Below are 23,027 nucleotides of genomic sequence, written 5' to 3' on the forward strand. Positions count from 1 at the left end.
TTTGGACATGAGATCAGCAAATCTCAGCTTGAGTCAGACAGACCTGGGTTTTTATCCCAATTCTGCCAAATTAATACCTACCTAATCTAAGGTGGCAAGGCACAGCCTTTCTAAGTTCCTCATCTGAAGAACGGGGACAGGAATATTTATCTTAAAGAGCTGTGGTTAGAATGAAGACTTCCCATAGTGTTCTGCACCTTTGGAGGGTACAATATTGTTTCTGGATGCTTTGATTTGTTTATAATTACAAAGGGATCTGCTTGTGGGCTGGGACTGCTTCTTAGCCAGGGCCCAACTCTGGGTTGGACAATGCTAAGTGGGCACCACAACTAGACTGGCCCAGAGACCTGAGAAACTGGCTCCCAGACCTGCCTAAAGGGGAGGCCCAGTCCCTGCCTCAGCTTTTATCACTCCTCCCCTATGCCTTACATAACTCTGAGCACCCTGGCTGGCTGCCTCTCCTTTCTGAGATTCAGCTTCCTCAATTCTAAAATGGAGATGTTAACCCTCACCCAGTTTTCCTAGAGGATGTTGCAGGGACCCACCTAAGGTGATAGTGTGAGTGCTATAAAGAGCTTTGCAAAAGTCATAGGGAATCAATAGACAAACTTTATTGTGAAATATCTAAGTAGACACTATTACAAGGTAGTATTATAATAATGCTTAGTGCAGATGGTCCAAACTTTACTGACGTTTACATACTTAAGCATTATGAAATTATCAGCTGTGGGGCTCCAGTAATGACTGCACGATGTAGTATATATCTTGAGGTAACATTATCAAGAGCTTTTGTTGAAACCTCTCAATTCTAATCAGTTGCTGATTTCTTTCCACACAAGCCTTGAATTATTGCTGCAGTGTTGCAAAACAATGCAAGTATAAAAAGCACACAAGAAACAGTAAAATAAGCCCAAATAATTTAGAACTGAACAAGCAAACAAAAATACTTAACTCTTAAAATGACAAAGTAAAATTTGATAACCTCTACCAGGGGTTCAGTAAACATAGATGAGAAAAAATTTTTTCATTAACTGCTAGCTGAAATATAGCATTTCCTTCAATTATGAACACAGGTAACAATCGATAGTACTATTAGCAGTACCTGTGTCTTTATTGCCAATAGAAATCAGACATGTAGACATCATATTGCAGTTGTTGCAGATATTTTGAAATAAAATTTGAAATTACTTTGAAATTCCAGTAGTTTTAGAACCACCACTCGGCCTTATTTTATGTGTTAATAAAGAAGTACATATATGTATATATGTAAAATTTTTAAAATACCTTGACTGTATTTTAATATAATTGGTTTCCTTTGCAATACTTCATATTTAGTTTTATGCATGTGAAAACATTATTCTGAGGAGTCCATAGGCTTCACCAGATTACCAAAAACGTCCATGGCATGAAAAAAGGTTAAGAACACCTGCTTGAAACAAGTAACTCATGAACATCACAGGAAGAGAATAGTTAATAGTGAAATAAGTAAAGTTGACTTCAACAATTACCCATTTCAGAAAAGGTATACAAACTGTACTTCAGAAATCAATTATTGCAAGGAGTTGGAAAATCCACACTAATTGTACAACCTAGCTTCCCACAGAAGTCTGCATTTCCCACTACCTCAATCTTTTATCTCTGTCACGGTATATACACCTCCTAGTCTAGAAAAAGTAGTCAAGGAAAGAATATTTAAAAAGGTAGCTCATTCTGATTATACTCCTATGGAAACATGACATGCTTAGCAACTGGAAACCTGGTGGGAGGGGCCCAGGAGAACACCAGGTTACTAGAGGCTGGGTTGGCAAACCTATAATTTGAGGGCGGTGATAAGTTGACCTAGCATTGTAGTTTAAAAATTTAGCCCAATGTAAAGACTGGTAAGAAGCTTGGGATCCATAAGGCACTCTTCCCAGTTCGCTTGGCAACACTCAAACTGTGACTAGGACCCAACGACTAAGCTTACCACCCAAACAATAATTTGGAAGGACAGAGAGCCTTGTAGGCAAGAGCTCAAAAATAAATGTGAGATAAAATGAAATAGGATTATTGGACATTAAAGAAAAAAAACAAAAACCTTGGGAAGGGAATGGAATTTCCCATTTTGGTGTGGCTGGATAAACACATAATTTAATAGAGCCTGGAGGTTACTGTAGAGCTAAGATACTGGCCAGCCTCTGGACTTGCCCCTCTGGTCTATCCTGCACATTGTTGTCAAGTGCATTATTCTAAAGCACTGTAACTCTCTTGCTTAAAACTTTTCCATGCTTTCCACCTTTCTCAGGACCAAGTCCAGGTTTATTTTAATAATGTCTTTTTATTATGTGGTCTGCCCAGCCCCACGTATTGCAATGCTTTTTTATGCTCTATCACAGAATGCTAAACAATTTTCAATTCCTTACCTTCTTGTCTCTAGGTCTTTGAGAATACTGTCCCCACTGGCTGGAATACTGCTCCCTATATTTTGCTTTTTTTTTTAATGGAGGTACTGGGGATTGAATTCAGGACCTCGTGCATGCTAAGCATGTGCTCTTCTACTGAGTTATTACTACCTGTCCTGCTCCCTGTATTTTGTTTCGCTTTCCTTTTTTTCTCCAGGTTTAAGCTTGGATATCACTTCCTCCCAGAACCTAAGGGATTCTCCTATGTACTCCCATAGTACTGTATGCTTACCTGTCATAGCACTTATCATATTAATAATAGTGTCTCCTTCAGGTATTGAGCAACGAGAGTTGGGCACTGGGTCTTGTTTGTTGCAGTCCCATCACCTAGCATTAGGCCTGGCACTCAGCCTTACTGGCTGAGTGGTTGTTGAATGGTTAAACTGTGGATCTGTTTATAGGAGAGCTGTCATGTTGTGATGGTGATGGGGACTCTGAGAATGTTTTTACAGATAGCTCCAAAGGTGAGCGGGGCTGATTAACTTTATCAGAAAAGGTCTAGAATCCTCTAGATCAATGATTTCCCTACATGTGGTCTTCAGATACTTAAATCCACAAAATTATATTGGAATTATTTTATATTATTTAAAAAATTGTAATGGGAATGGCACATTTACCTGATAACTAATAACAAGGGATAAAGTTGTTTACTTCTGGCTGGAACATCAGCTCAGAGTAAAAATACCAGGTTTCATATGCTAATCAGCAGCTCAGACTGGCTGATAATGCATCACAGGAATGCAGGAACTTAGGAGCACACTGCAGAGGCTGGGTTGGCAAACCTAGAATTTGAGGACAATGGTCTACCGATCTCTTATCTAAGATTGACAGAGCAGATAATCTGGTAATTTCTGTCATACAAAAAATATATTATATGTAGGAATCCATGAAGTTTTGTGAAAAGACTGGGAATCTCGAGCCTAGATCATTCATTGATTCCTACCTTCTTTGTAATTGCCTGAATCACTTTCTCTTAGACCAGAGACCTGAACCAAGAAGAACCTTAGGTGTTTGGGAGGTTTGATCCAGAGATTCCAGGGTCTTGATAACTTGCCTAAGACCAAAGCAAACTTCTCAATAAGATATTGTGTGGTAGGAAAGAAGGTGATACCTATTTTAATGGAAACAAGTGAAGTTGGGCCCATCCAAGAAGGGCTAAACTGTTACTTTAGAAGAGGACAGTTTTGTTGCTTTTGTTGGAATTTTCAAGCCAAATATTTTCACACTGTATACATTTGTGGGGGTAAATTTTTTTTTTTTTTAAAGCGAAATGCTTTTTGAAAATGTCAGTCTGGTTAATCTTGCTAAAATAAAAAGGCAGGACACAAATATTTGAGTGCCTCCTAAATAATAGGAATGACTGGGTATTTCCACATACAAGGACAATAGGGGAAAGTTTGTCTAAACTTGTATCAGTACTTTCAAAAGGAATGAGGGTATCTCAGGGGTACCTCATTTGGGAAGCAAAGAGAAACAAAACCCAGGGAAGGTGGGAGAATATAGGACAATTACAGAATTGCTCCCTCTTACTGCAATATTCTTTTGTATTATTTTATATAAAGCAGACCTTTCTTAACAGTGAGCTCTCGACTCCTATAAATCTGCAGTATTTTGAACATCCCCCTCAGTTTGCCTCACTGGGTGCATTACAATTAAACCCATGCCTATTTAATGAACGTAAGTATGTACCATGGGTGGCAAATAAGAAAACTGAGTTTTTTTTTTTTAAGGTAACTCCAATCCATTCTTCATGTTTTATAACTGTTTTCTCACAAAAAATTAGAGACTCCTTGACAACTGCTTAGTAATTCCTCCTCTCTTCCCCATCTAGATATGTTCACAAACTTAAAAAAAATTTTTTTTTAAATGAAGTATAGTCAATTTACAATGCTGTGTTAGTTTCTGGTTCACAAACTTTCTATCTTCCAAATCTAGACAAACTACTATTCAAAAAATGGAAACCTATATTTTGTGACCAAAGCCTTACTTGATTAGTTGTATTTTCTTTTGACTCAGAGAAAGCTGATGACTAGGCTGAAGGTAAGTATGTGACTCACTCTTTAGACTAAACAGGACTGGTACTGTTTAGTTACCAGTAATGCCCCTGTGAGTGACGAAAGTATTGGTTTGCAAAGTCATTTAACATTTCATGGTGTAAAGACACTGAATCATGTTAAGACTGTGGTGTTCCATGTTACCTGATGTCACTCATTTTTGTACCTGTATTATTGCAGGTAAAGGAATGATAACAGTTTTTGCCAAGTGAAATCTATACTTAATTCTGCATCTCAAGAGTCTAATTCTTCCTGTCAAAATGAAAAGTTTTCTCTGAAAAAATCTTTAACTTATACTTGATATGCTTTCTAACAGAGAAAAATAGTTTTTTGGAAAGATTTATCGAACCAAAAAACCTATATAGCCTGTGCAAAATAACATAAAATGCACTTATGAGAGGACATTTTTGCTTCAATTTGCTCCCTGATCATCATATAGCAATAAACAGACACAGAACATTTCCTAATTATTTTCTGGGTTAGGAAGGGGTGAGAAGGAAGACCTGGAAAATCAGGAGTATATTAATTCAAGTTTCAGCACATAATTATTCAAATAAAATTTTAATGACTTCGGTTCAATACAACTGAAAATGTAGTGTAGTAAAGGGCATTTTCTGTTAAATTTCAAATTACAAATTGTGGGCCATTTCTGAGCAGAAGCATTATATTCTACTGAGTATTCAGCTTATTAACTAAGGTGATTGACAGTATAATGGTAGGAGGAGGGGAAGAACACTGGTCAGCTCAAAGAATTTGGCTAAGAAAGGAAAACAAACAAAACCAATGCAAATAAAAATTAAAATAGCTACAGATATTAGTAAAATAAAAATACAATCCCAAATAGCCATCTCTTAAATTACTAGAAAAAAATTACAGGTAAAGTTACAGCAAATACAGTCTTCACGATTTGGGTAACTTTATTTGCATTTAATAGTGATTTTTAAGCCCTATATCCAATGTAACCATTTTTAAAAGCACTATGAGGAATGGAAATTTAGATGTCTATTACACTTCTTTTTAAAAAACACTTAAATTTCCGAATAAGCAAGATTCACTTTTGTAGGTAGAGGCCCTGCTTCTTCGTGATCTTCGGTTTTAGATCTAACAACCACAAGAGAAGAAGCTGGATATCTGTTTAGCTTTTGTTCATTTACAAATTCCAAGTCACCATAGATACTCAGCTTCTGCAAAAGACAATCAATGAACATTAGCAATCTGGATAATTAGGAATCTCCCCAAGTAAGTCTTCAAATTACAATTTAATCTGTGGGTATTTGGTTAAAAACAATTTCTGTAAACATCTGAAAAATGAAGAATGCTTTTACTCAAAGTGTTATAGATATGTGATTCGGTTCCCAGCAGATGGCCAAAAAAAAAACTTTTCCACATGTCCCAACTTAAAATATTTATAAGTGTAACAACTGAGAAAAACTGCACAGGCTTCAACAGCGTAAGTGTGGTCATACCAAGAACACAGATCCTGGATGTTTGATGCTTTAAGTGATTAATTCCTTTAAGATTTTAGCTCTCCAACAAAGTGGTCAAATGATTTGGGGTAAGTTTCTCTGCTACCAAATGTTCTAAATTAACATATCTGGAAAATGGTATGTGCTATTTTAAAAGGTTGTGAGTAGAACAAAGAATATACATGAAACACTTTAACACTGATAGAAAGGTCTTTATAAACATATAAAAGCTCAAATTATTACTATCATATCCAAGAAGATAATAAAACAAAAGAATAGAAGCATAAAACAGAATCAGTGCAAAGGTCATAAAACTCACTGATAATCATAATGTCTAATATCTTTTGAAAGTAGGTCTAGTTAGATATAGGTCTGTCTCCAAAAGGTAGAAAAGAAAAGTAAAAGTTTTTACTAAGAAATGGGATAGATTTTGTTGTTAATTCATACGGCAATAAATCTCTGAATCTGTAAGCTAAAAACAGAAGGGATGACATTGACAGGGCAACTGACTAGATCAGAAAGACAGAACCACAGAGAAGAATTTGATGTTGGAAAGGTGCTTTTAAAAGATGCTGAATAAAGAGCAACTTCAAAAGTTAAAGTATCTATCAATACTGATATGTGCTACAACATAGACGAATCTTGAAAACATTATGCCAAGTGTAAAAGGTGTCACAAGAGACCACATATAATGGTTGTCTACAGCTAGGGTGGTGGTGGAGATGCTTGGGAGAAAAATAGGGAATGGCTATGAGTGAGTATGAATTTCCTTTTTGGGGTAATGAAAATGTTGTAAAAGTGATTGTCATGACTTTTCAGATGTGGTCTGCTGCCTACTACTTCAAGGCAATGATGATCCTGCAATAAGGAGGTGGCCCAGTACCTGACACTTACCAAGTAAGAGAATATTTTCCAGACAAATTTAATGGTTGGTGGACTGGACATGGATCTGATATACTGTGGCCTCCTTAAAACCCAGAATTAACGTGATAATTTGCTCTGGGGCACTATGAAAAACTTTCACAACTCTACGTAACAACATTTAAAGACCTTAAAACAGCAACTGGGAACTGTTTAAATGATTTCAAACATCTATAATGGAATAAGCTATCTAGAAGAACAGGGAGAAAGAGTAAAATTTGTGCAGAGAAATGGATGGGAGTATATGGATAACCTCTAACTAGATGTCTAGTGATTTTGTGGCTACTTTATATTCTCAAATTATCAATCAAATAAAGAGTACAAAAGAAGTATTTTCAAAAACGGTAATGGGAAGTTTACCAGCTCAGTATCCTTCATGAAAAAAAGAATTACTTAAGGAGGTAATCCAGCAAAAGTAAAGAGGAATCCAAGAAAAAAAACAACATGCAAGATACAGTAGTAATTGAGACGACTCAGAAAAATGGGATGAAAGCTAGAACAAAACAAAACAAAAGGTCCCATTAAGCAGAGATATTTGGAAGATTCTCCTGGGAAAACTTTAGGTAATTCAGGTTTGTATTTGCTTTTATGTCACTCTAATCAGAATCTTAAAATTTTAAATTTAACATTGCCAAAATGTTAAGTGGTTCTACAAGTCTTCTTTTGTATATATCACCTTAGAAACTGATGTCAATGGGTTTTTTTCAGTCTCAGAGATCTAGGGTGAAGAGAAACACTGTACTCAAAACAGCCAATATACATGGTGGTTAGTACCATAGAAAATTGGGAAATGACTCTTGTGCTGCAAACCTGTAATTCTCATGTGTGTCAGTTCCCATGTGTGTGATTAAAACCACCAAATCTTCTCTTATTCTATTAGTAGAAAGGCTTTGTTTTTCCAGTTAGACAAACAAGGCATTTAAAAAAGTAAATCATATGGCTCAGTCTTCAAATGGTCTAAGGGTTAAAATTAAATTTACCTCAGAGGGAACATACTGCTCCACAGCTGTAGCAACAGTCGCACAGCAAATCCAGAGCAACACCATCACGGAGAGGACAAGAGTTGTGGTTAAAATCCACCCGGAGTTACTGAAAAAAAAAAAAAAAAAAAAAAAAAAAATCAACAGTCATGTTAAAATTTCATAATATAAAAAATAGGTTCTAAATAAAGGTAATCAACCTATATACTTAGTTTAATAATATAATTAAAACTTTATGTATACTACCTTTAAAACTATTTGAATAACTTACTTATAGAAGGAAGTATTATAAGAGCTATTATATTAGGGTGGTTATGGTGTCTTTTCCTTCATTTCTCAAGTTTCTATAACATGGCTATGTAACTTTTATAAATTAAAAAATTAGACATACTAGCTTTTTGCTAAATATATAAAATTAAAGCACACTATTAAAAATATTTTTAAATTACTAAATGAGATAAGGCAAACGAAAGTGTCCTACAAACTGTACACTGTTATACAAATGTCATACATTATTTTTGCAAGGTGTTATGATAATACTTGCTTTAAGAAAACCCAATATCCCAAAGAATTAAGGTACAGAATAGGTTCATTATGAAATGATCATTTGTTTTATAAAAGGATTCACAACAAGCTTCCAGAAGTTAGCTTCTCTAGTATATTTCAAACATTCAACTTGCCACAATTTACTTGTATTTCAGTTTACAAGAGTCTATCTATTATGAGGCATTCTGTATCCATTACAGCATATCTGAAAAAGAGATAGTTATGTTTTTCTTATGATTAAAATATCTTAGGGCAGAAGGACAGTTACAAGAATCAGCAAGTTTTTTTCATAATTGACCTATTGTTTGCCAAACTATAGTTTAAGATTCAAAGAACAAGCAAAAGTCAAGCTATTTTTTAAATGTTAGATTTAAAAGAGTAACATAAAATCTAGTAACATAATGTTAAAGAGCAATAAGTCGCCAACAAGATGACAGGTAGTGCAGTACTGAGAATAAATTGTAATTTAAGATTAGGTAATTATTTAGGTTTCATAAAACTACCAACTGCAACAAAAATCCTAAAATACTGAGAGAAAAACTGCACTTTTTTTGTACAAGGTCAAAGCAGGTTTAGAAATGAAAGGAAGGGAAAATTTAAATTCTCATTTTCTTACCCAGTCTTTAAAAACTCTGTTCAGTAAAAGGCATTAATTTTTAGGTTTTAATATAACCCTACTGGTATCTGATAAAACCTGTCAAGAAACTATTTCTACCATAAGAAATTTCAGGAAGCACGTGGTCTGAACGACTGCAGTGTTACACACTTGAGATAAAACAGTCCACTAGAGTATACACACACTTGTTCACCTCTCCACTCAAGTGCTTGGCCTGTATCTGACACAGTAGATAATTATCACTAAGTGCATGGCCTAGTGTCTGTCTCTTTCTCATTTTTTTTTTTTTGGAAGGGATGGGGTAGAGGTCGAATGGCTGCTGGGGGAGGATTCACACCAGAATTCCTTGGAGGAGTAGAAGTATGCATACTTTGATAAAATCCTCCTCACCCTCAGAAGGCTTGCTATTCCTTCTCAGGAGGGGCATAAGGTACCTATTACCCCCACCTGCCCACTTGCCTTTGCCATCCTTAAGAATCCTCAGCATGAAGACAACACTTAGAACATGAAACTCTCCTTAATCTATAGCCCTTACCTACCTCCCCTAGACTCCAGTGTGCCCATGTAGATAAAAACAAAAATCCAACCCCCAAATCATTCAGACACACAGATCCCTTGGTATCCCTGGGGCATTGGTTTCAGGACTGCTTCCCTCTCCCATACCAAAATCTGAGGGTGCTCAATTTCCTTATATAAAGTCGTGTAGTATTTGCATGTAACATCCTGCACATCTTCCTGTACTTTAAATCATCTCTAAATTACTTATAATATCTAATAAAATGTAAATGCTATGTAAATATACAGCTGACCCTTGAACAACATGGCTTTGAACTGTGTGTGTCCATGTTATCGGTAAATTTTTTTCAATAAATATACAGTCAGCCTTCCAACTAAATTAATTAAAGCTTAATCAAAATGTCTGGAGAAGCACAAATCTTAACATAAATCAAGGAATCCCAAAAAGAACAAGAATGCTTTTGTGCCATGAGAAAAAACTACCTGCTTGGGTTTTATTAAAGTAGTATTTGTATGACTTTTAAACAAACTAAAACATCAAAAAGTACAACTTTGGTAGGGAAAAGAAAAAAAGTTTTCTACTTTTAGCAGCTAATATAACAAAAAGGACTGAATCTCCCTGATACAAGCCAGATTTTATCTCCTATATACATAAGTGAAGACAAATACATACAGAGAAAGGCATCTTAAAAATCCATCACTTTCTCCATCTTCAAGATAATTCCTGTGTGCTTGTGAACTTCTCATTTGCAGATCTGCTGAAATAACAAGGTACAAGTTTATGATATCCTATATTCCAAAAGCTAGTCTCAAATGACTGTTTCTAGATATATACACTGTACAGATATCCAGCTGTTTTTGTAAGTGTAATGTGATATATTTTATAATGAATAGAAGTTCCTCTGGCACATTAAAAATCCAGTGGATATTATGACACTATGAATTTCGTATTTTATTTTCAAATTCTTATTGACAATGATGCTTTCTGTATAATTATATGTTTGAATGTAATAATAGAATTTGATTTGCTCAAACCTAAAGATGATTTCGTGTTATATTATTATCCATCCACCAAAATAATTAGAAAGTTAATGAAATCATATCTAAAATATGGTATGAGCTAGTATCTTCTAAAAGGTAAGCAGAGCTTTAGCTTGATGTTTATATTCCTGTAAGTTAAAATTCACTTCTAATATAGAAATAAAAATAAAATAAAAACATATTTTCAGAGTAGTTCCACTGTTTGGTTACTTTATTGGGAAATACCCAATACAGAATATTTCATTAGTTCATATTCAAAACATCCTTCAAAGCATAATGTCTTCAAAGCAAAGAACCAGAATAGTTCTCAAAGTGTGGTCCCCAGACCAGCAGCATCAACAAAATCTGGGAACCTTTTAGAAATGCAAATTCTCAGATCCTCTCCCAGAACTGGTAAATTGGAAACTTTGGAGGTGGGGCTCAGAAATCTGTTTTAACAAGCTCTCCAGATCCTAATGCACATTAAAGTTTGAGAACCACAGTTTTAGAAATTATTTGTTCACCTTCCAATAGTGTAAAAACAACAATACAACCAATTCTACCAACTGCCAGATTTAACTGCTAATGTTTTTAACCCCAAGCTACTTAAAATAAAACTTACAGGACATTTTGCTTAATGACGATTCTTTCAAATTTGTAGGCTCCTGCTCCAACTGTGGTGCATACTGGATTTCTGGCTTAGACTAAAACAATAATGAAAGCAATTAAGTCATTTGTAATTCTTAAGCTTTTTCAGTAGTGAGTTCTATAACACATCATCTCTATAAACATTCAAAATGAGAAAAAGTAACAGAAGTATGGTATAAAAAATAAAACACGTTAACCACAATATATTTTAACTGCACCTGTTAAACATTAGACCCAATGCCTTGCAAAGAAACAGATTTCTAGCATCATCAAGTATTTAGTTTAATTTCCTGACAACATAAAAAAAGGAAAAAAGAAAAAAAAAAAAACCAAAGAAGGACAATATACAACATAGTGCATTAAATATCATACCCTGCAAAACTGAGTTCTAATTCTGGTTGATCAGGAATAATTTAGCACACTGCCAAAATTTCTGGCTAAACACATATTATGTCTATTTTTTCTCATCTGAAGCATCCCATTCTTCCCTAAGTATGAGTAATTCATAAATTGCAGCTCAACACTCCATACTTTGTATCTCCAATATAGCACTGATTCTCTGGAGTAGGGGTTTCTAATCACACGTAAATTGACACAAAGAAACAGAGCTAATCTCACATTTAGTCAGGAATGGAGGGCTCCACTCTGAGAATAAACTTAAGCTTTAACTTAAGTAGCTTTCAGACACAGAACTTACTTAAGAATTTTAAGAGAGAAAATTCCTTCTGTGTTTTACTTATTAACAAATTAAGTACAGGGGACGCAAGACTCAGGATGATGCTAAAAATCACATATGAGCCCTATAGTAAGCCACTCAGTTTGGCAATAATAATTAAAAGGTTACTTTAATTATTACCTGAGAGAAAGTGCCTCAACCTAAATCTGAGGAATTTAACAACACAAATTAAAAGGAAGAGCAGCATGGTAGGGTGGTATATGAGCCTTGGAGCTAAAGTAACCCAAGTTTGAAGCCTAATTCTGTTACTTACTGGCAGGGTGACCTTAAACAAGTTGGACTCAAAGTTTCTTCATCAATAAAATAAGTGATAATACAACCTCATGAAGTTGTTTGAAGATTTGAGATAATACATATAAATGCCTGATACAGATGAACCTTCAAGAAATAGCAGCTATTATTATCACATCACATGGTAAATAATGAAGAAGGAGAAAAGTTACTTGTCTAGGAGGCAACAGGCTTCTTCGACAAGCTCTCTTTTTTAAGAGTTATGAGGAAAAGCACTACTAACAACAAAAAATCATGTCATATTGCTTTTCTCTAATATCTATATGTGATATAAATACACACCATTATTTATATTCAAAGTATATTAATTCTGATCTCTCATATCTAGAGGTTTCATTTTATCAATTTAACCACTCTAAAACTCAGAAGACTCAGAATTCTTTTTAGATAAGGAACAATAGGCTTTAAATAGGTTTCCAACGGGCAGAGAGAAGGATTAATCACATTGAGTCCTGATGCCCAGTGTTTTAACTAATTGATTTGATGATAGGCCAACTAATTATTTGATGATAAATATTTGTAAGGGACTAAGTACATGCCTCTATGCTAAGTCATTCATTTAAGACATATAAATTCACTACTGTTGGTATTTAAATTAATCCATGAAGCACAGTCATCACCTGGAAGATAACTATTTTCCCATCATCAGCTTGAAGATAAAAAGTCCACGAAGAGGTTATGAAGCTCTGTGCAGAATCCATCACATCACTCCAGAATGACCTTACCAGAGTTAGAGGGAAGAGTAGATGTATTTTTGGCATCAGGGACATGAGCTTAAAAAAAAATAATCATGAGAAATATTATTTTTATATATGTTTATTCAAGACAGCAATATAATGAAATCCTTATTGGAATAGGCTATAAAACATTGATTCTACCATAATCATTAGCATTAAACTCTTTGTTATCTATGCAAATTAACTATGAGAAAAACTTAAAACCCCAGGATCCTTTAATTTGCCACCAAACACACTTATAAGCTACGTCACCTCTATCACAATAATAGGCTTTTGAATTAGGTCCACAAATGTGGAGAATCTTAAGGTTTGATTAAATAAGGATTAGCCTCGAGAGGTAGATGGGGTAGGGACAAATTATACTATTCTCATCTTTAATGCTTTCGTGTAAAATAAATCATGCTATAATGAACATCAATAGAAAAAAGGGGAAAAACATCCATCAAAAGAATATATGCCCAAAAAAGGAATATGTGCATAAAATGTGAGACATCTGATAACAGGGCAGTGAGGAAAGTATTTATGGGCTGACTATATATAGTAAGCTACTGAGGAGCTTTTTACATTAATTGGTGTCACTTCCCCTCCAATTCTGACTTCTTGACTTATTTAGCAGCAGTGGGCCCCTCTAAAGCACAAGTGTGGGAAACCATTTGCTAAACTCTAGGAATAGCTTTGGTTCTGCTTTATTTCAAAAGAGAGGCAATATGGGATATTGAGAGAAGAGTTTTTAAAATCAAGAGATCTGTATTCATGATCCAATTTTCCCACTTACTAGCTGTGAAATCTTTCATTGATTAGTTCACTGACAAGTATTCACTGAGATTATAAATTTTAAGAGATCAGGAACTATGTGTGTTTTATTTATCAATGTATATCTGTTTAATATATATAGGACAGAGGTGAAACATAGGATGATCCGTGTGTGTGGGCAGAGGCACCTACCCTGAACTGGCGTGAGAGGTGAAGGCTTCACAAAGGAAATGACATCTGCCCTGAGTCAAGAGGATTCACTGGGCAGACAGGGAGTAGAAGGAACAGAGGCATGCAATAACATCATATTACAAAAATAAAGAACTGTTCAGTATGTACACAATTAAGAGAAAAGGAAATAAAACTGGGTCTTAAAAATTAGAAAATATGTTGAACATTACTCATAATAGAAACAAATTCCTAGTAAAAATTACATCATCTGTAAATAAAAATGTTATTTTGTTTTCAATATTAAAAAAAAGAGAAACACAAATTAAAACTGTAATACAAGTAGTACATTCCCAAGGACTTGGGGGAGGAGGAAAGAAGAGCGACTGCTAATGGGTATGAGATTTCTTTTTTAGATGATGAAAATGTTCTGAATTAGTGATGATGGTTGCACAGTTTGTAAATATACTAAAAACTACTATGCTGAATACTTTAGAAGGGTGAATTTTATAGTATGAATTTTATCTTTATTTTAAAAACTGCTACAGATTCCATGGAGTGCAGTTTGCTCTATTTCTCAAAATTAAAAATGCATGTACCTCTTAACTCAGCAATTCTACTGTGATTTTATTCTATAGATATAAATGTGAAAAATACGCAACATCATTTATGAATAAAAAAATTAGGAACAACCTACATGTCCACAAATAAGGGACTGCTTATTACAATGAAACATTATGGATGTAGTGAAAAAATGAGTAGACATTCTTCACTTATATGTGTATTTTAAAAAAGAAAGAATACATATATCCTTGTATTTACATAAAATACCTCTGCATTGGTAATCCTTGCTACATTAATGGAGGAAAATTGGCTAAGAGATACAGGGGTAGGAAACTTCTTGTTATAGCTGATCCTTTAACAATGCAGGGGTTAGGGGTGCCAACCCTCCAGGCTGTCGAAAATCTGTGTGTATACACAGATTATAGCCGTCCCTCGATATTGGTGATTCCACATCTGAGAATCCACCCAATTGTGGATCATGTAGTACGGTAGTACTATTTATTAAAAAATAACCAATTGTAAGTGGACCCATGCAGTTCAAATCCATGTTTTTCAAGGGTTAACTGTATACTTTTTTTTACCTTTTGAGTTCTGTACCATGTGGCTGTATTTCCTATGCCAAAATTAATAAAATTAAAAAACTTTTCTGAGTATGTTTGGATAGAGCATGAGGGGTGAGGAATTATAAGAGATGACACAGAAGAGGTACTTAGGCAGGCTGTGATAAGTAGTTTAGGGACTTAAACCTGTATATAATGGGGAGCTATTGTAGTATATAAGATAGGAGAATGACATGATGACATTTCCATTTAGAAAATAAACATCTGGACACAGACTAAAGGATGGACTAGAGGGGGCTGAAGTGGGAAAACAGATTGGAAGTTAAGTAATACAGATGAGAAATGATGATTATCTGAATTAAGGCAATGGGAGATGGATTAAAAAAAAGAGGAACTCTCAATTGCTCTGAGTCTCAGTTTTTTCATATGCAAAATGGGGATAATACTGTTACTGGACTGAGGAAAAAATGAGACAATTGGTGTGAACAGACTTCTTAACAGAAAAGCATTATACAAAAGTAATTATTGAAAGAGAAAGAAAAATGCCATATGATGTTGCTTATATGTGGAATCTCAAAAAAAAAAAAAGGACATAAATAAACTTACCTACAAAACAGAAACAGACTCACAGACATAGAGAACAAATTTATCATTACCAGAGATTAAACGGGGTGGGAAAGAATAAACTGGGAATTCAAAAATTGCACCTCTTGGGGAGTGATGGAAATGTTAGCCATCTTGAATGTGGTAGTGGTTTCAGTGGTGTATGCATCTATCAAAATTCATCAAAGCGTACATCTGAAATATGTGTAGTTTACTGTACAGGAACCGTACCACAATAAAGGTGTTTAAAAAAAAGAGAAAAAAGTAATCATTCAATTGACTTTTTAATTTGCAATCATAATTTGTTTGTCTAAGACTAATTATAAAATATAACACTAAAATAGGGTCAAGTGGACAATAAACATTTTGATACAAGTCAGTGTAATCTAAGCAGGCATTTCTGAAAGGCAGAATTGTTTCATACTTGTTCCTGTCTCAATTCAGCAAATGGCAGCTGATTCTGGCAACCAAGATGGCAAGCATATTGCTCATCAGATTGGGAATATGCTTCTGTACATGCTGTAAGAGAAAAACAGTCAAATTACAAGAAAAAAAGAGAAAGAAAGAAAAGGGAGAGGATAGAAAAGAAGGAGTTTGGCATTTTACAAAGAAATTTCTTATACTTAAAAAGTATTATATCAATATGAATTTCCACATTTGGTAATAGTAGCAAATGTGTTATTTTAATAAAACTCAGTATCTTCCCACAAGTCAAATGTTTCAGGTATAAATCTATTAATTACACACTGAGGCTCTGGCCATATGATAACATTCATATGAGGTGATCCTCATAGCTAAGGTGTGCATAATGGAAAAAACATTGGACTGGCATCCTGAATTTTGGCTCCATCATTTGTTGGCTGTATATGTGACCTGGGCGTAGCTGTTTAACCTCTCTGACTATTGATTTCTATGTGTCTAAAACTGAAATACCACCACTTACTTCATGGGGTTGAACAAATATACTTAAGTAATTTACACAAATAATGATATTATTGTTACGAACTAGATCACTTAGTTGAGAAGCAAGGGTATTCACATGGCAAGGAAAAATAAAACAAAGCGATCAATTTAACATCCTAAATTCTGAGAAAACTGAACTTAAAAAGTGTTTGTAGAAGGATTTTCTTCATTTAGTTCACTAGAGCCATTTCTTTCTTTATCACTATAACAATTTTATTTTTTCCACTCAGTCATACATTTGTAACATACTTCTCAAAGGTGCTAGATAATAAACTAAACAACATTATGCACATATAAAGATGTCCAGTTAGGAGACTGAGCCATAAAAAATAGGTTATGATATCACAGAGGCTAGATGTGTGTAGTGGCATAGTGATAAGGAGGAAGGTACCTCCTGCTACACTGAATAAACAGTGTAATGTAATGAATGGAGAAAATTCCATTATAGTTCTTTAAAAAGCTAAATGTCAGTTCTGTCTTGATTACAGGTTTCTTTTATTAAACACATCACTTTTGGCAAAAGGTAAGAATAGTAGTTTAAAATATGATCAAGACTCTGGTTACTTCTTTTATTGGCATGATCCACAAAGAATACACTATTAAATACTGAGTCAAAGGCTTGATTCAGTAAAAAAGCTTGGTGCTAAGTCAACTAGCCTATGATCGAAAGGCTTAGGAAAACTATCCTGTTCATTGAAAAGATAGTGATGAATTATGAGAAGGGCAATTACTAATGCATTTGTATAAACCAAATGCTTGGTGAAACAAAGGTGTCTTATCCATAGTACAAAATTAACATTGTCTCAACAAAGAGATGAAATTTAAAGCCCAAGAAATTTCTAGCAGCGGATACCAAAGCTTTAACTTCAAAATAATCAAAATATGCTGGATGACTAGCTTAAATAGTATGCTTGTCATTTTCTGAGGAAAATACATAAAAAGAAGAACATAACTTGAAGAAAACACCAATGTTATACACTGCTGATGTCATTAGCATAGCATCTTACCAGATTCACATTCCAATTTGGTCCGATTTAAATCAGCTCCATCATCCACAAACTGACAAATTGAAAAAAGCCTGCAACCTCTCTGACATGCGTACAACTCCTCTTCCTAGGGAGTGCAAAAACAGGAAGGATTACCCTAAAATAATATTTTTACCTCAGGGAAAAAAAAAGGTCAAAAAGAAAGCAAAGTTAGTAGGACTTATTATAAATTGTCCAAGAAAAGTTTTATAGCTGAAAGAAAGAAATGATAGAAGCCAGGTAATACTTAAGACCTTTGCCATATAAAGAAGTTTTAGTTTCTTAGTTTAAAAGTCATATCCAAGAAACCTAGTGGGTAAAAATATCACCCCTTTCCCATATTCCATGGTCAAATTTTGGTGGTGGGAAATCTGAACATAAAAATAACAGTGACATAATCAGAACTTCAATAGAGATGCAAGTAAGTGAACAAGTACCCTAGGACGAGTAGTGTACTTCTGCCACATATTTATACAGATCATCAGGCTTGTCAGGAAAAGTATCATGACTAGCTTCACATGTCAAATAGTGCCATAAAGGCCCTCAAAAGGTAGGTACACTATCTATAAAAATGCTTAAATTACTTTTTAAATTTGGTTTACTTGAACTGAAAACACAGACAAGGGCAACATGTGATATATGGGAAAGGCCATTGGAATCAGCCAGATCTGTATTAAAACCTTGTAGGTCACTGACTTTGCACAAGTTATTTTACCTATCTAAATCTCAGTTTTCTCATCATAAAAGGAAGTAATAGCTATAAATTATCTCCAATCCCTCAATAATGCTAGAAAATCACTATTCCTAGCACAGAGCCCAGGACATAGAAGGTGCTCTGTAAAGAGTAGTAGTGTTAATCATAATAATTTTTAAAATAGAAAACAACAGTTATAGGTATCATTGTATATATATGAGAGATCAAGATAGGAAAGATTCCTCGCTGCTGGAAAATGTTAGCTGCTTAATAAGACTAATGACAATGTCTTCAACATTTCTTTTCTTTTATGAAATGTATTATAGTATTTGAAACAGACCAGGACATGTCAGGGAGCCCCTTCAACTTACTGTGTACAAACTGGCTGGTACCTAATAAGGAAGGAAACAGTATGTGCATATACCAGTTAGCAACCAATGGAATACTAAGGTATACATTTCTTTCTGGCAGGGTTAGTAAAATGTGTGCAGCAGGAACAATCCATTAAGAAGAGATGGTTGCAGTTTAATATTAAACAAGCTTTATTATACAACTTTGAAAAGTAGCACATTTTTGGACTTCATTTCTAGCTGCATTTATTGTTATGGTGAAATTGAAAGAGTTTTAACAATTAAGATAAATTTCATACCTGAGTAGCTTTTGCAGGCTTTGTAAAACAGTGGAAGAATTCTCTTATGTCTTTGGAGAACCACATATTTTCTTATATTGCACAGAGGAAGCATGAGCTCATTAACATGAGCTGTACTGCATGCCATTTCATTTTTTAATGTTTTCTTTTGTTAAACCAATCCAATAAGCCCTCTAGTACCATTTTCAGTTTATTTATTATCTTTTTTTATTTTGGGGGAGGTAATTGGGTTTTTATTTGTTTACTTATTTTTAATGGAGGTGCTGGGGATTGAACCCAGGACCTTGTGCTTGCTAGGCACACTCTACTACTGAGCTATACCCTCCCCTTCTAGTACCATTTTCAGAAGCAAGTATAGCACTGGTGAAAGAGCCTAGGTTCAGGAATAAGCCCTGGTTAGAGGATCATCCTCACCACTTATTCTGCACAACCTTGGGCAAGGGACAATCTCTCTAAGCCTCAGTTTCCTTAGTTGTAAAACAGTGACAATACTCTTATGTCAATCTTGAATGTGATGAGGATTATATTATATTATTTTATATCCATAACATCATTAATATGCTGCACTATCTAATAAATAGACATTACATTAATAATATATTTAATAAGCACCCACAATGTGCCAGGCACTGTGCTAAAAATTAATGTATAATACAACATCTGGCACAGAGTAGGCAATCAATTAGCAGCTATCAAGAATCATATCCTGGGGGCGGTGGTATAGCTCAGTGGTAGAGCACATATTTAGCATGCACAAGGTCCTGGGTTCAATCCCCAGTACCTCCATTAAAATAAGTAAATCAATAAATGTTAAAAAAGAAACATTAGCTTATAAATAAATGTTAAAAAAAGAAATGTTAGCTATTTTAAAAAAGAATCATATCCTTATTCCAAGTGTTTCATATTCTAGATATTATTATTCTAAGTAAATATTTCATGTCGTATGTATCCAAAGTGACTGGCAAGCTTACATAAAATATGCTTCCTCTAATTTAGAGTACAAGGAAATGGTGCTCCTCACCAAACTGAACACCAACTAAATAATTAGAAGGAACCTTAACAAACCTTCCTTAAAGAAGGAACCCTACTATACACGGATTTTACATGTATTTTCTTGTCCTCAGGTAAGTCTAGCTAACTATTCTTCCTTATTCAGCACTATGAATATACTACATGTACCAAATTGGTTTTATGATATATAACAGAAAAAATAACTATCTGTTGCCATGTATTAGGCATTGTGCTAAGAGTGCCATGTATATTACCTTTTATACTCACACTTGCTCTGTAAGGTATGAGGTTTTTGTTTTTTTACATTTGACAAAATGAAGTCACAAGAAATTAAGTGATCAGCAAGGACACAAAGATAGTAAAAGTGGAGCTGGGAATGGAACCCAAGTTTGTATGGTTCTAGTGCCATGTTAAAAACTGACCAGGCTAGCTCAAATTATCTCTGTTACTAACACAACTTATTTGGATCCAGACAAATTATGCAGCTGTGCATGAGGAAAGTTGAAAGGTAAAATACAATAATTTAAAAATATCTTCTTACAAATAGGTAAAGTATTCTCCATTCTTGCAACAAATAATTAATTCTCAGAGTCATTAAAATGAGATTTCTATCTGCCAGTTACAAATACCAGACAAGAGAGGCTATGCAAGCTTGTAAATTCATCTAATTTCTTGTAACACACACTGCTTTTTCCTCAACAGCCAAGCAAAATAATCTAAAGGAGGACCAAAAGAAATCAGTGAGATGAGTAAATTAAATGTTTTTAGTACTAAAACTTTATTAATAGAAGGCAGCGCAGTGTAGCCAGTTTTAGGACTGAATTTCTACTACTACACTACTTCTTGCCTATGTGACCTTGGGCAAGTCACTTAACTTTTCAGAGCCTTGATTTCCTGAATTGTAAAACCCTACTTCGCAGAATGAAAATTAGGGATAATTAGTGTAAATCTCCCATCTTCCTGGCTAACAGAGAGCAGTCAATAAATTTTAAGTCTAGGACACAGAGGGAGCCAAATGATTTTTAGTTCCTGGTAAGAAAAGCTTTAATGAGTAAGTAAAAACGACTTATGGCTATCACATCGATTGTTAGAAAGTAATGGATATTATTAAAGTACTTAAAGAATCCAGAAATGTTTGTCCTTTTGAATTGTTTAATTATTCTCCCAGCATATTATTCAAATAACTACAAATTTGCTAGGAAAATCTAAAAAAAAAAAAATAATAAAAAAAAAAGGGACCCCCGCCACCCACCCACATCCAAATACTAGAATGATACAAAGTCTCTGCCCAGTTCCAGGTCAAATCAATGTTAGTTTCCTCATACAATCCTCTTAATGATGAGAGGTTTATAAGAAGAGAAGAAAATAACGGTTTTAGGGACAGTACGCATTGATGAAGTGTGGAAGGCAGAATTCCTCATTTCTCTCTTTTGATTGCTATACCAGTCTTTTAATGAAAATATGATAATCTCTCTTTCCACACTTTTTCTTGAAAATTGATCTTCAAGCAATGTAAAATCCAGCAGTAAACAGACATATGGGAAGTGATAGCATTTAGAACTTTTCATTTCAAAAGCTTGAAAGCACTTGCCAGTAGGAAACATCCTCAAACTATCCTCGTAATCACTGTAGTCTGAGAGAACAAAGAGGGCTAGCCAAACGGTTAAGCAAACAGCACAGGGAAGATGAAGAAAAAACAAGAACAAAAGGACAAGCAACCTCAGCAAAAACTCTTTTAAAGAAAGGCAGTGGAGGAAGGGTGCATATACCCAAATTATATACGCGGAAGGGTGGAGTCTCAAGCAATTTAGAACTCTGAGTAAACAGTGGTTAAAAGTTGCAAAAACAACTTGAGAAGTGGAATTGAATTAAAGGAAAGGCAGCACCTGCGGGCGGACAGGGAGTAGAGGTAGGGTCACTTCTCTCCGCAAGCTATGATCCCCTGCAAGGGGCGGTCTCATTTCTTTCCCACTCCAGGAATTCGCTGTCTTCTGCTGCACTTAATGTAAGTTCTCTGGATGCAGAAACCTAAGTGCTTCTTCTCTAAGCCGTCCCAGTCCCAGTGTGCAACGCACGCCTTGCACACAGTAATTCAACACAGGCTTTGGAAAGCCCTTTCTGTGCGTCTCCCAACTCCTCGAGCTGACTTAATACATTTCGTACTATAATGCAATTGTCTACCTGTCTGAATCCAGGAACGCTCCCAGCCTAGAGGCGCCCGGGGAATAGAGATTAAGAATAAACCTTTTGTGGGCTGCCGCACCTGCTCTTACCCCCGCTGTCCCTGACGACCCTGAAAGGTGAGGACCCCGCATTAATCATCCGGATCCTGCTCCCGCCTCCAAGCGTTCATCTCCCCTGCTGCCCCGCAAGTCTCCAAAGAAAAGGGGTCGTGTCTAGCTTATTTTTGTGTTTCCGAGCCTATTAGAGGTTAGGTGCAGCATAAACTTCCGGTAATTACAGCAAGAGCGGGGTGCAGTTGGATTAGGGAAGAAACAGAAGCTACACAGATGGGAGACAGCAGTTGAAGGGTGGATTCAACATCCAGGCTCCCAGAGCGGACAGGGGTGCGGGAGAACGGAGAGATGGGCAGCCAGGGGAGGGTTGTAGCCCGGTTCGGACGGGCCCTACCTTGGGGTAGGTGTGCAAGGGGTAGGTCAACTGACAGGCCCGGTGGCAAGACGCCGTATCACCCAAGACCGAGTCAAACGCTTCAGCCGAAGCGGTTCCAGAGCCTACAGCCAAGGCCATGGTCAGCAGCAGCAGCGGAGAGAGCCCCAGTTGGGCCCTGACCCAGAGGCTCCCCTTCGGCGCCGCCATTTTGTTTGCCTCTGTCACAGCTGCTCTGCTTGCTGTTTTCTTTTCAGGGTTTCCTACTCCTTCCGGGACCATCCCCTTCCCCGCCCCGCGGGGCCGCCGCTTCCGCCTCCGCTGTCTCCTCAGCTCCGCCCTGACCCGCCCAAACTGCCGCCTCCTGCCCCACCTCCAGGTCTACGAACTTCTAGGTTGGCGAGAGGAGGTGGCTCCAACCATCGCGAGCACTAGAGCAAAGCGACTCCTTCCCT

General features: G+C 35.7%; 2 protein-coding genes across 3 annotated transcripts in view; one reads left to right on the plus strand and one right to left on the minus strand.

Annotated features, from left to right (window-relative positions):
- Positions 1-591: 591 nt before the first annotated feature.
- Positions 592-22,894, minus strand: TMEM59 (transmembrane protein 59). Of its 2 annotated transcripts, none has more exons than XM_006180131.3 (8): positions 22,594-22,894; positions 17,591-17,696; positions 16,045-16,139; positions 12,856-13,008; positions 11,183-11,264; positions 10,214-10,295; positions 7,863-7,971; positions 592-5,679 (listed from the first exon to the last, which is right to left on the minus strand). In XM_006180131.3, the coding sequence occupies exons 1-8, from the start codon at positions 22,852-22,854 to the stop codon at positions 5,524-5,526; spliced, it is 1,044 nt and encodes a 347-aa protein (XP_006180193.1). In that variant the 5' UTR covers positions 22,855-22,894; the 3' UTR covers positions 592-5,523. The 2 variants fall into 2 exon arrangements, with proteins under 2 accessions (XP_006180193.1, XP_006180194.2); XM_006180132.3 differs by having other exon boundaries at positions 10,214-10,298; positions 22,594-22,867.
- TCEANC2 (transcription elongation factor A N-terminal and central domain containing 2) overlaps positions 22,143-23,027 on the plus strand; it is a 57,481-nt gene continuing 56,596 nt past the window's right edge. Inside the window, exon 1 of the mRNA XM_032494373.1 lies at positions 22,143-22,262. The gene's annotated coding sequence lies outside the window, so the exon portion shown is untranslated. The remainder of the gene's footprint in view (positions 22,263-23,027) is intronic.

This window comes from Camelus ferus, chromosome 13 (assembly GCF_009834535.1).
Source record: "Camelus ferus isolate YT-003-E chromosome 13, BCGSAC_Cfer_1.0, whole genome shotgun sequence".
Taxonomy (NCBI): domain Eukaryota; kingdom Metazoa; phylum Chordata; class Mammalia; order Artiodactyla; family Camelidae; genus Camelus; species Camelus ferus.

Bases quoted from the DNA above. Each gene is read 5' to 3' on its own strand.
- TMEM59 (XM_006180132.3), bottom strand. From the start codon at position 22,854: ATGGTCCCGGAAGGAGTAGGAAACCCTGAAAAGAAAACAGCAAGCAGA. The intron at 17,697-22,593 runs GTAGGGCCCGTC...TGCACTCCCTAG, and splicing joins CCTTGCACACCTACCCCAAG to GAAGAGGAGTTGTACGCATG. The intron at 11,265-12,855 runs GTGATGACTGTG...TTATTGTTTTAG, and splicing joins GGAAAATAGTTATCTTCCAG to TCTAAGCCAGAAATCCAGTA.